Raw genomic sequence first — 12,987 nt, forward strand, 5'->3', positions numbered from 1 at the left:
CCGGTAATCAGCGAGCCGGACTCTGGTGAGTCTGTGTTGTATCATCTTCACCAGCCGGTGCGTCACAGGCGCTTTTGTGACTACGGGTGAACATTTGGGATTTCAAACATGAGCCTGAGAAACATCCGATTTTGGAGACAAACTCTGGAAATCGTCAACAGAGATTCTTGAAACGCTTCACGGTGAAGCGACGAGCCGGTGCGAGGCGTCCCGAGTGACGGTCAACGTTTGAAAGAGGGGGGGGGGGGGGGGGGCGGAGCTTCACCGTCCGAGACCGAAGAAGAAGGCGCGTCGGGTTCAGGAGACGCCAGGTGGGTTTTTTCTTTGACGTCGGCGGTGGCCGTGTCACCGTGAATTCGTCCCCCCCAGAGTCAGACCGTCGACACCGAGTTCCACCGGGACCTTCTGAGGGGTCTGAGGGTTGTTAGCGCTGTTAGCCGCTTATTAACATCGTGTAGCTTTAAATATTACAGTGTCAAGAGTTCAAAAGCCAGCGACTACGTCAACACCCTGCGGAGCGTTTTTTTTCGTATCAAAAAACCCTACGTGGAGTTATTGGTTCCGTTCATACAGAAATACACACTTGTGATTTCATGTTATTATACGGCTGCTCAAATAAATCTATAATTTCAGGCTTGTATTCCTGCATGAAACAGATTCTGGCCCAAATGATCAGTATTAACATGTTGATATAAGCGTCCCAATACATGTTTTAAATATCACATATTTGATGTGTTTTAATGACCGCTGTAACGTGTCGATGTGCAAATACCTTTTTATCTTTCAAGGCATTTCTGCTGACTCAAAAATATACGTACGTGACGATGTGTGGAACTTATAAAGATATGTTTATTAATTGAAAGGACTGTTAGGACTGACAAATATTTTAGAAGTTTGATTTGTCAGACTACAGTGCTACTGTAGTTTCTGTTCCGGGATGTGGTTTTTTTTGATGAGCATGTTAAAAGTCCAACACGTCTCGACATGTTAAAATGAAATGTGTCAGATAAGAAGTGTAGTTTTATCTGTGGTAGTGCTGACTCGGGTTCTTGTCTTTCACGGGATGATTATCGGGCGTCCTTCGAGCTGATAGAGGAGGTGTCGCCGGGAGAGAAGGGGGGTGGGGGGGAGACGAGAGGAGGCATGCGGGTGGTGGTGGTGGTGGTGGGCGGGGTGGGGGGGTTCAGGCAGGGTTCAGGAGTTGGACACGTCGGCGCCGCGCCCTGGTTTGGTTGCATCTTTGTGAACGAGCAGTCATACTGCAGCAGGATATTGAGCCCAAGCACGACTTCGGAAATCGAAGAATGAGTGCCAACTGTCCAGGAGTTTCCTCCACTGAACATTTCACTGTCAAGGGTTTCTGCCTTTTAGTGTTTTTCGGATTTCCTGTTTTTTTTTTATTTTGAAATCTCTCGCCCTCTCCTGTCTGTTTGTCTTATTTCCTAATTTCCTGCCTCCTTTGTTTTTTTGTTTTTTTTCTCGTCACTTCTCGTGTGTCTTATTAAGTCATCGGCATTACGTGTTTAGTTCCCACTCCTCCCCTCCTTCGGTTGTTAGACTGTCGTGTTTTCATTCTGCCTCGTGACTTCTTTGCTTTCCAGCTCATTTCTTCGTATGAATTGTGCCAGTTTGTGAGTTTTTGTGGCCTTTTTTTGCTCCCATTTTTATTCTTTTTTTTTTTTTGCCCCCAAAAAAAATTCTGAACGACTTCAGTAAAGTTTTGCAATTTGCGTGAAGCAGCGTCTCCTGTGTTGTTTGTTTGGGTCCTCTCTTTCTTGTGAACCAAGCATCAACCTCACAGGCAAAAAAAAAAAAAATGAAGTGCCACAACCTGCAGTTCCTCGAATGGCCACTTGAGGAGAAACATTCCTGACATCTGAAGAGGCTCTTTGGCTCTTCGACAGATCATGCTGAGATAATGGGTTATTCGGAGTGTGGAGTCAACGCAGCTGTTATAAAAATTCATAAAAAGGGGTGCAAAACAAATAGTAAAATATTCTGACATTCATGTACATCTTTTTAGAGATTAAATGTTTTCACTCATTCAATGATTGAAACAGGAGCGGATTATAAGCATTAGAAGTGGTCTCGGACTTTTGCCCCAAGATGTTATAGTGTGCAAAAATTGCACAAAGTGCAATACAACAACTAAAATATGCAGCAGATTTAACACACACACACACAAAAAAAGGTTTTCAGTATGTGGCTGTTAAACTACCCACCGTGGAGGAACTGAATGGACATTTTCAGTTTTTAAATAAAACGTAAGCACAACTGCATTCCATTTAAATGAGTCCCGATCAGAGACGTATATAAAGTACCTACATGGGGAGAGCTGGTTATTCTGATCCGTGGCGAGGGAACACGGGCAGGAAACCTCAGACCTTCCACGGAGACTGAGACACGAGAGATAAAGGAGATTAGGTGATGAAGTAAGAGCGTCGGTTTTACTGAGAGGGAGGAAACTCCCTCCCGGTCAAAAACCACCAACCTGAAAAAGGTTTCTCGGCACGGAATCGATTATGATAAAACACAGGCACAAATGAAAGCATGCTGTCGAAATTGTGTGAGTGCTTTAAAAGAAGAAGAAGAAGAAAAAAAAAAGGTTGTAAAGAAGAAGGAAGGTCAGTGTCGTAACGAGCGAAAACACAGAACAGGAACTGAAGTGAAGGAGCTGCTTGGAACAAAGAAAATTATTATTTTGAGCTGGTTTCCTGTCTGAACAGACATTTGTCACTTTATGCAGGAACGTAAGGCCAAATACGTAAAACGTGCAAACTCACTGAGTCCGGGTTAATTCTGCATATCGAACGCACAGTTTGCTGCACTCTTAAAAAAAGACGTCCTGCACTCTTAAAAAAAAAAGACGTGGAGGAACACAGTAGATCACTAACGGTGCTCGTTGTTTTTTGGTGTCTGATGTTTTACTCATTTCTGCCACGGAGAATCCTGCAAGACTGAAGACGTCTGTTTGAAAGTAGTTTAGGTCGCCTTAGCTACGCGGCTCCTGGATTATAGTTGACAGCAACGCAAACAAGCCTTAAAAGTTACACATTAACAGCATACAAACTGTCACTCATTGACTATTTAACTTGTGCAATGATGCAGCAAAGAAAGAAAGAAGGAAAAGCAAACACCCTGCATTTAAAAAAAAAGAAAAGAAAATGTTTCAACGACTGAAGTGAAGAGACGAAATTGAGGTGAACCGCGCGTAAAAGTGGGCGGAGCCTCCGGGTCTGAAAGGTGCACCACCACCGAGGGCCACTAGGGGCTGCGTCAAAAAAAAAAAAAAAACATGGTCTCCAACAGACTCCCATTCAAAGTCGACTTCTGTCATGAAATTAAAAGTCAATAAAAAGTAATTCAGGTGTCATTAGCGAAATTCACTCCTTCTGCTCAGTGTCCTGAAAATAACGTCATAATTAATCAGATATTAGGCCTCAAAAAGCGGTATTTCTGGGGGCGTGTCAGGTTTGATCGGCAGGCCTGCGGGTGCTGTCGGGTTTCTGGTGTAGGTGGGCGGGGCATCCACTCCACTTTGTCCCAATGTGGCCACTTCTAACCCCCTCCACACCCCCCCCCCAAAAAAAAATGGCGACCGTCAAAATGGCAGTTCGGACTCTTCTAAACAGCAGATCACCAAACCAACGGGCGACATCACTCACTGGCAGAAGAAAAAAAAAAGGAGAATACAACGTCAAATCACCGTGTTGTTTTTTAAAACAATTTTTGTATTATCCCACTCAAGAAATACATCCTTCGTATCGGAGCAGAGATGCCCGAGTGGCCTTGATTTGATTTCGGGTCATTTTCAAGGCCGCCAGTTGGCGTTGTTGTTGTGTAGGATTGGATTACGTTGTAAAGTGGTTATATTATTTTTTGCACCGCACTCAGAAAACGACTTGACCTAATAAAAAAACCAGACTGCCCGAGTTCACTTTCAGATTACAGGCTACGAGAGCGAGCGAGCTCGCGTTGGAAGACGTTAAGAAAAAGAGACGCACACTTCTTGTTTTGTTTTTTTAAACGTGGGAAGCTGCCTGCCATACCGCATTTAATCTTTATCATTTTTTTGAGTTACTTATCTATTACACGCATGGTTTTCATACTTCCTTTTTTTTTTCTATTTTTTTTCCCCCACCGTGTAACACTCATTGTTCATTTCCCCGTGCCGAACATTGAACGCATCACGGGCTTCGAGCAATATCCAAACACGTCGGGTGAATCGACTGGATCCAGTTCTTTCCTTAAATGTTTACTGGGGCAGAAAAAAAAAAAAAAAAAAAAAAAAAAAAAAAAAAGCAACAATGGATTGAAATATGCGCTCGTCTAGACCGCACGTCTATTCGCACTCGACGGGTTTCAACATGCGGCCTCTTTTGCAGAAGTAATGTCGCATCACTCGGTCGGGTGCAACGTCACCGCACATCTGTGTGTGTGTGTGTGTGTGTGGGGGGGGGGGGGGGGGGGGGGCTTTGAATCATTAGCTTTTTGTCACATTGTTCCTGTCAGTGATAAACCGGCCGAAGGCTCGGAGGAGATTTTACTTTAATGTTTGACTCGAACGGGACAAGATGTTTTTAAACGGCGACTTAACCGACCAGACGCGACTCTCTCCCGCAAATAAGTCAACCGAGCCGTTTGAGTTTTGGATTTTTTTTATTTTTTTTTTTCTCTCGGATCGAGTGTTTTCGTAAAAAGACGGGACTTCCGTCAATGTTTTATCTTGGCGGTGCGCGACGAGGAGAACGTTTTAAAAGCCGAAATCGACCCGGGCGACGCGAGCGTCGGGCGGGTTCGGCCGTTTTTACCCGTCGTGACATCACTTCTCTGCTCCGAGTACTTCCAGCACTTCTCTTAAAAAAAAACATAAAATACAACTCCGACCGCAACGTTTGAATGAGGACGAATACAAGCACACAAATTAGAATGACGGTTTCACCAAAGTGTCTCTTTTAGTGTTAAACAACTTGTTCCAATCTTTTGCAACTTTTTTTTTGTTGTTTTTTTTTTTTTAAACCGAGTTGCATCAAATTCAAAGTATATTTTTCACAGTTGCCTCGTTATTTAATGTTTACCACGACGTACCAAGGCTTTTGGAAATGGGGTTGTATATTGTGAAGCTGCCGTTTATGTCCGTTCCACATAAACATACATTTTTTTTTCTTTCTCGTCTCGTCTGTATATTTAACACATTCAGCTCTTTGCAAAATCTCCTCGATCTCGCGAACTTGACGTCGTTTTCTTTTGAAGGGATCGTGTTTTGACACTATTTCGAGCAGGACACCAGACGTGTGCAGGCACGACGGTTTCAGACCGACATCCAGCTGAGGAATTTCGCAATTTCTTTATTTTTTCCCACGTCGCCGGGCTGGAAAAACAACTCAAAACAGCAGTTTCTGTATAATACAGAAACTACACTCATCTTCTATTATCACATAGATAAATTTGAGTCAGCAGTTTGGTTTAGCTGGGAAGATGAGGAAGAAAAAATAAAAGCATCTCTCGTGTTTTGCCTCTCGGAGAGTTGAGCCCCTCTTGTGAAACCACACCTCCAGCTGACTATAAATTCTTCCTCTCTGAAGGCTCGGCGGCAGCCCTCGCACATAAAAAAAACAAAACAAAAAAACACACGGGCCAGCCGCGGTGTGTTGTTTTTTTCTTCCTTTTCTCTCTTTTAACTGCACGCCGTCTTCGCAGCGCATGTTTTTCCTCAGCATGCTTCGCAGAGCTGCACAATCACTGCGAAGGCTCTCTGGAGGGACGACCGTTGACTTGTAACGGCTGCGAGGAGGAAAGATCGAAGGTCAGAAGAAAAAGAAAAAGAAAAAGAAAAAGAAAAAAGGATTTATCTCTGCCGTGTCTCTGGAAACGACGTCCTTTGACGCTTTACCCCCCTGCAACTTGTTCCTGTTGCTGCGACATCGCATGACACTTTGGGCTGCGGCTGCTGTGGAAGTGGGTGAACTTTTACAAAAATAAAAAAACAAATTTAAAAAAAAACGCTGTTCTGTCCGTGCGACAAAACATGTTTACGAATGCGACCGTCGACCACTGCGAAGTGCCCAATCAGGTCACGTACGAGATCCTCGCCTGGCTGATGACGGGGGAGTTCACGCTGGGGCTGCCGCTCAACCTGTCCGTCCTCTACATCTTCGTATTCAGGTATGAAGAAACACACACACACACACACACACACACACACACACACACACACACACACAATTTCTCCATCACCATTTTTAGCTCTGATTTCAGAAAAGTGGAGCAAGAGGCGATGGCAATTTCCCGGCATCGAGTCAATGAGGTCAAACCGTGACAGCAATAAAAGTCTGAGTGACTTTTTTTTTTTCCTCTGCGGTCACCCTCGGCACTTTCTTGCACCTCCACGTCCTTTAACTCAAGAGTGCTCGCAGAGAGAAATCCTAAGAGATGTTTACTCGCTCTGGTAACGAACAGAAGGACGGCGCCAACATCCTGTTTGGACTCTCATTCGTTCGGTAGCAGTTCTTGGAACTTGCGCTTCCTCGAGACCGACTGACAAACGTGTTGAACGAGGACCGCGGTGCGCTGTGGATGAAAGGGAGTCTGAAAGGGCTTCCAGCGGGACGTTTTCCTTTGGCACCGCTCGTAGACTGGGTATAAACGTGGACGTAGCGCCCCGGCTAAAAATGAGGCCGATGCGGAAAGCGTCTTCAGCGGCAATACCACCGAGCGCCACTAGGGGCTGGCTCCGAGAAGCCTCCATAGACTCCCATTCAACTGGTCAAATGCAATTCTCAGTCAGTCAAATTTCTCCGCGATTGTTTTTAGCAAAAGTCTTCTTCTTATTCGTTTTCTGACGGTCCATCTGAAAAATAATCGTTAATTAGAAAATAAGCTTCAAAAAGACGTGTTTTTGGGGGCGTGTCTGTTTTGATTGACAGGCCTGCGGTGCAGTCAGGTTACAGCTATCGGTGGGCGGGGCGTGTAATCGTCAGGTTTCCAGTCAGATCGGTCAGATCCATCCCCCCACCCCCCACCCAGCTCGTCCAAATATGGTCAGTTCCTGCTCCAAACCTGCTCAGAACTAGCCAAGATGGCCGCCGGCCAGTGGTCACCACTCCAAATTTCCACCACAGTAAAAAAAAAAAAGGAAAACCTGCGGCAATTACAAGCAATTACGTTTTATTTTACCTACTTCCGTTATCCTTTCTAAAACTTTGAGCAAAGTTTGATCACTCGCGCAAAAGATTTTGTAGGAGCTTTTGGGTCAAATGTAAAGATTTTTTCTTTTTCTATTCTCAAAAAAACTCCGTTCAGCAAAATAACCGTTCTCGTGAATTCATTTCACTTCAGGTTCAAGTTCTGGAAGAACAAAAGCGTCTTCCTGTTCAACATCGTGGTCGCCGACTTCTTGCTGGTGGCGTGTCTCCCCGTCAAGATCTACCACTACTGGCACAAGCAGCGGCGCAGCACCAACAACGCCACGTGCAAGGCGATGCTCTTCATGCTGTTCCTCAACCGGGGGGCCAGCATCGCCTTCCTCATCACGCTGTCCATCGACCGCTACTTCAACGTGGTCCACCTCGGCAGGAGGAACTTCGTCAAGGTGATGAAGAAGTCGCCGCAGATCTCCATCGTCATCTGGCTGCTGCTGCTGCCGCTCACCATCCCGATGATGATCAACACGTTCGAGTGCTGCAACAGCCACGGCCGCCAGGCCGAGACGTATTCCCACAACGTCACCGACACCTTCAGAGAGGTAGCGATCCGGCTTCGTGTCGGTTTTTTTTGGATTTAGTTTTGACTTCGCGTCAACCGAGCCGGAAAAATATTTATTCGTGATATACATTTTTTTTTTTTTTTTTTAAAAAGGCTTTTCATTATTTCGTTATGATGGGAGCTCGTAGAGAGAGCCAACCCCGCAAAAAGTAAACAAAGCTTCTCAACTGAACTATGATTGTTTACAAAGCCTCACGGACTTCCTGTCGGTTTGACATGACAGTTACGAGTCATTGGTTTTGTCATTAAATCCAACTTCCCCAATTCCCCGAACCAGCCGGTAGCAGAAATAAATTTGACAGAACTTAGTTGTGTTTTTCCTGCAACACTCTAAAGCCCGGACACTTTTACCTTTTTATGGGTTTGAACAAATGAAGGCAAGTTTTTTGAAGAATCATTGATTCATTTAAAAAAAAAAAAAAAAAAAAAAAATCCTCTGGTTCCATCGTCTCAAATGTGAATATTTCCCGGTTTTCTTCACTTTCTAAGAAAGTAAACTCAATATTTTGTGGTTTTGGACGTTCGGTCGGACAAAACAAGACAACTGAAAACTGCACCTGGAAATTTTAGTGAACACAATTTTTAGGCATTTGCTAATCGCTAATCAAGAAAACGGCTCGCTCAATCATTTTCATTTTAAAAACTTCAAGTACTGGCAGAATTTGTGTGATTAATTCCAATTACAAGCATCTAATTACATGTTTAAGTTGTACTAAGTAAAAAAGCAAAAATCACAACAACCCATTTGTTTTAGAAGTTTCACGTCTATCAGACAACAAGTTTGTACGAAAGTTCAATTTCAAGTTGAGTTTTTAAAGCTAAAAACTAAAGACCTATCTTTCCAGCTATGTTTATCATCCTGATTTAAAATTTGAATTATTGTTTTTATCCCGGGTGTTTTTTTTTTTACTTTTCTGAATTTGATTTATTATATCTTGAAACATTATATTATCGTTGCAATTTTAAGTCCTTCATTTGATTTAACCTACATTTTTACGAGTGTTACCTTATTTTATTTGATCTATTTGTTTGGTTCGTTGCTGTTTTTGCGTGTATGTTGAAAGGCGCTGCAAAAAATACAGCTGAGTCGAGTCGATCTTTGGAAATTACCAAAAAAAAAACAGGGTTCAGAAAAACGAGTCCTAAACCTCAGCGCCGGAGGTCATTTCCCCCGTACGAGGTCGTCATTCTCCACCGTGACTTTTCTTTTTCTTTTCTTTTTGAAAGGTGGTCTTCTTCACCCAGATCGTCATCCCCTTCGTCGTCCTCGTCTACTGCACGGTGCGCATCGTCAACCGGCTGCGGAAGAAGACGGTCGGGGAGAAGACGAAGCTGCGGCGGGCCGTGTGCGTGGTCGTGTACGTGGTGGTCGTCTTCTCCGTCTGCTTCCTGCCGTGCGCCGTCGCCCGCGCCGCGCTGCTGACCGTGCGGCTGAACAACTGGCAGGACGCCGAGGACGTGGCGGTCCAGGTGTACGACGGCCTCATGGTCCTGTCCTACACCGACTGCCTGCTGGACCCGCTGGTCTACTGCTTCTGCAACTCGGGCTTCAAAGACGTCTACATATCCACCTTCTGCCCCGCGTTCATCCAGAAGAGACTCCTGAACGTCGACTTCGGCCTCGGCGGCGGAGCGACGACGTCCTCCGGGGCGAGAACCGCTTCTCTGCCGATAATAAGCACTCAGAAGTTGTGACGTTATCGCCGAGGAAACGGAAGCGGGTTAAATAACCACTGTCCCGCCGTCACGGGGTTTTTTTGTTGGTTTTTTTTACTCGGCAAACGCGCGCGATACGCCGAGACCGTCCGACACCACACCTCTTATATGGAGCCGTGGGAAAGAAAAAAAAAAAACGTAACGCCAACTATTTTGATTATCGATTAATCGTTTTGGATCTTTTTTTTAAATGTGAAAAATGGCAAGCTTCTCTGTATTTCCAGCTTTTTAAACGTGAATATAATCGTGTTTCTTTCGTCCTCCATGACGATAAACTGAATATATTTTGGTTGTGGACTGTCGGTCCGGACAAAACAAGACATTAAAGGCTTCATTCTGGGTTTAGGGTCGACGTTCGTCACCATATTCTGGCACTTTATACGCCGAATCAATTAATCAAGAAAATAATCGTCGGTTGCAGCCCTAGCCCGTGAGCATTATCATAAATTCATAGATTATCATAGTTTGACATTATGATTTTGTGACATATGCCAACGAAGGTGCATTTGTGTTTTGTTTTTTTTCTTTGTGTAATCTGCAGAATATTTTGTCGTTATAATCCTCAATTTGAGAAGCAGTGTGTAGGATTTAGTGGCATCTGGTGGTGAGGTTGTAGATTGCAATTTAACACCCGTCGCACCTTCTGCTTCCAAAAGTGTGTGAGAGAATATATGGCAGCCACAAAACTCGCCCAAAAAATTTGGAAGGTCCTCTTCAGAGCCACAGTTTGGTTTGTCCCTTCTGGGCCACCGTAGAAACATGGAGGTGCAACATGGCCGCCCAGTGGAAGAGGACCCGCTCCCTACGGAGACATGAAGGGCTCGTTCTAAGGCAACGAAAACACAATCTTAGTTTCAGGTGATTATGAATATTATATTGCATTTCTGCCTTTAAATCCTACACAATGGACCTTTGAAGGAAACCTAATTTTTTTTTTTTTTTTTTTTTTTTTTTAAACCTTCCACTGGAGATTAAGAAACGACCTTTGAACATTTCTTTTGCACTTTTTCAATGTGATGTTGATTTTATGTTTAGTAATACGAGAAGTATGTCAACTCTGTCCCTGTAAATAAATAAATACAGTCCAGTGAAGACGGCTGTTCAGCCAAAATATTGCAAACACCAGAGCGGGGCATTCAAGTGGGTGAACAACGTCATATATAAAAAAGAAAAAGAAGAAAAAGAGATTGACTCATATGGCTTCATATTATGTGGCTGCTGCTTGTTTTCATATCCCATTCAGTATTGTGATGATCAAAAAAACAAAACGATGTTAGATTTACTTTTCATCTGCCTGCTGTAAATAACGAGTTTAAATATATATTTTATATCAATATTTACTTGAATATATGAAAGCGTTTTTATTTATCGGGACTTCTCGCAAGCCGGATGTAAAGGAGCTGAGACAATCGCATCAGCTACAGACTAATTAGCAGTACGAAAATGAAATTCAAGATACTGTTAAAAACTGCTTGTTAAATAAAGTGCTGTGCTGAATGTTTGTGAATTTACCACTCAGGAAATGTTATCTCGCGCACGGCTCAGCATCGCCTTCATCATCGATACCTCGTGCCTGTTGAGAGCGCTCTAATTGCGGTCTACCCTCAATACACCCTATTACGAAATCCCCTTTTTTTGTTGTGAAATTACCCCCCTCTCCCCCCAAAACTTTTTTTTTTTTTTACTCATACAACTGCTCCGTTTATCTTGTGAAATTATTATCTTCCTGTGGTTTCATCAACTGGTTGTTGACGACGTTGCGTCTCGTTCTAATCAGAGTAAACAATCAGCTCTTCAGTTTGGTGTTTTTAAACATCGTGTTACAAACGCTGAAAATGTCAAAACCAAAAAAAAAAAAAAAGAAATAAAAAGCTGGAAGGCCGAATTAAACTTTCCTCCTTCTCACTGTTTACGTTCTGTGACATTGATTATTCCAACCTTGAATTATTTTGTATGAGTCGATCTTTGTGTACAGCTGCTGTAAATACACTGTTTCATGAGGCGAGTTTTGCCAGTTTTTTTTTTTTTTTTTAAACCACGAGATGGAGATCGCTTCTTCATTACACGATATCTGTCCATGTGAAGCTTTCACTGTTCCTCTTTAACAACGCAACCATCTCCCAAACACACATACAAAAAACAAAAAACAAAACACCTGCGTATCCTCGTTGCAAACTTCAAAATATTGACTACCCTTTTTGCACGAAGGTGCGACAGTTTGTTGGAGTTGTGTACATGCAGTCAGGTTGGCAACAACATGAAGCGGTGTTTCCCCACACATGTACTTTACTTGTTCCAGTTCAGTCCAAAATTATTCGTTTTGCCAGGGATGTTAATAATAAATCGATTTAGAACTATTTCCGCGCGTTGGTTTGTTTTTTTTTGTACGCTTTTTACTCAAAATGTCCAAAATTCTCAGCGTTCTCATCAACTGTGACTTGAGAGCAGCTCATGCAGTAGTTTTCTTGTCCATCTTGTCCATTGTCAAGTTGTGGCTAAAACCAAAAAAGTGCGGTGTGGCTGCTTTACGTTATGGACTTCATATTTTTCATAGAAATGTAAAAAAAAAAAAAAAAAAAAAAAAAAAAAAAAAAAAGAACAAGGCAAAATGGGGAACATTTATATCTCGAGGACGATGTCTTAACGTCCTGTTTCACCCAGAAGTAAAGAATTGGTCAAATTCACGAGACATGAACATTTGACCGTGAATGATTTTTGGGGTTAACTCTATATTTGGCGGATCCAGTTTTTTGCATTTTTTTATTAGCGGTGTGGGTGGGGCATTTGGGGCGTGGGCGGGGCAATTATTCAGTGATGAGGGGGCTGCAGGTAAACTACTGTCAAAGTAAAAGTCCTGTTTAAGTCACAGTTTCAGTCTCATATCACTCAGAGCAGGGGCGGAGCATTAGGGGTATGGGTGGGGCATTATGGATATGGGCGGAGCATTAGGGGTATGGGCGGGGCATTAGGGATATGGGCAGGGTATTATGGATATGGGCGGGGTATTGGTGATATGGGTGGGGTAATAGGGGTATGGGCGGGGCATTATGGATATGGGCGGAGCATTATGGATATGGCAGGGCATTATGGATATGGGCGGGGCATTAGGGATATGGGCGGGGCAATTATTCAGTGATGAGGGGGCTGCAGATAAACTACTGTCAGAATAAAAGTAAAATAATCCTGCTGCAGTTCGCTACTCACCACTTTTAATTTATACACAGTATTTAATATTATTTTTTATATTAATAACCAATTACAGTGTCATTACAGTATCGAATCAATACGCAGAATCATTAACATCTTAACAATATCCATAACTGTTCCTCACTTACTGTAGAAACAAGAAACTCGAGAACGAATCATTTCAGCCAAAAAAGTAATAATGAAAAATAGTGAAATCGATGTTTTGTATTTATTATGTTCTGATTTCGAGTTGCGTGTGTCGCAACAGGAGAGCTGCTGGTGGCCGTCGGGTCGAGGCGATAACAACAACAACAGAGGGAA

The 12,987-nt window shown here is 43.3% G+C and overlaps 2 protein-coding genes across 2 annotated transcripts in view; one reads left to right on the forward strand and one right to left on the reverse strand.

Annotated features, from left to right (window-relative positions):
- LOC138212091 (uncharacterized) overlaps positions 1-12,987 on the reverse strand; it is a 37,414-nt gene that overhangs the window by 19,169 nt on the left and 5,258 nt on the right. The window lies entirely within an intron of this gene.
- Positions 4,684-12,009, forward strand: LOC138212093 (12-(S)-hydroxy-5,8,10,14-eicosatetraenoic acid receptor-like). Its single transcript, XM_069172337.1, has 3 exons — positions 4,684-6,165; positions 7,339-7,744; positions 8,992-12,009. The coding sequence occupies exons 1-3, from the start codon at positions 6,029-6,031 to the stop codon at positions 9,457-9,459; spliced, it is 1,011 nt and encodes a 336-aa protein (XP_069028438.1). The 5' UTR covers positions 4,684-6,028; the 3' UTR covers positions 9,460-12,009.

This window comes from Embiotoca jacksoni, unplaced genomic scaffold (assembly GCF_022577435.1).
Source record: "Embiotoca jacksoni isolate LCO1_2020_lvr unplaced genomic scaffold, fEmbJac1.0.p SCAF_52, whole genome shotgun sequence".
Classification (NCBI taxonomy): domain Eukaryota; kingdom Metazoa; phylum Chordata; class Actinopteri; family Embiotocidae; genus Embiotoca; species Embiotoca jacksoni.

Bases quoted from the DNA above. Each gene is read 5' to 3' on its own strand.
- LOC138212093 (XM_069172337.1), top strand. From the start codon at position 6,029: ATGTTTACGAATGCGACCGTCGACCACTGCGAAGTGCCCAATCAGGTC. The intron at 6,166-7,338 runs GTATGAAGAAAC...ATTTCACTTCAG, and splicing joins CTCTACATCTTCGTATTCAG to GTTCAAGTTCTGGAAGAACA. The intron at 7,745-8,991 runs GTAGCGATCCGG...TCTTTTTGAAAG, and splicing joins TCACCGACACCTTCAGAGAG to GTGGTCTTCTTCACCCAGAT.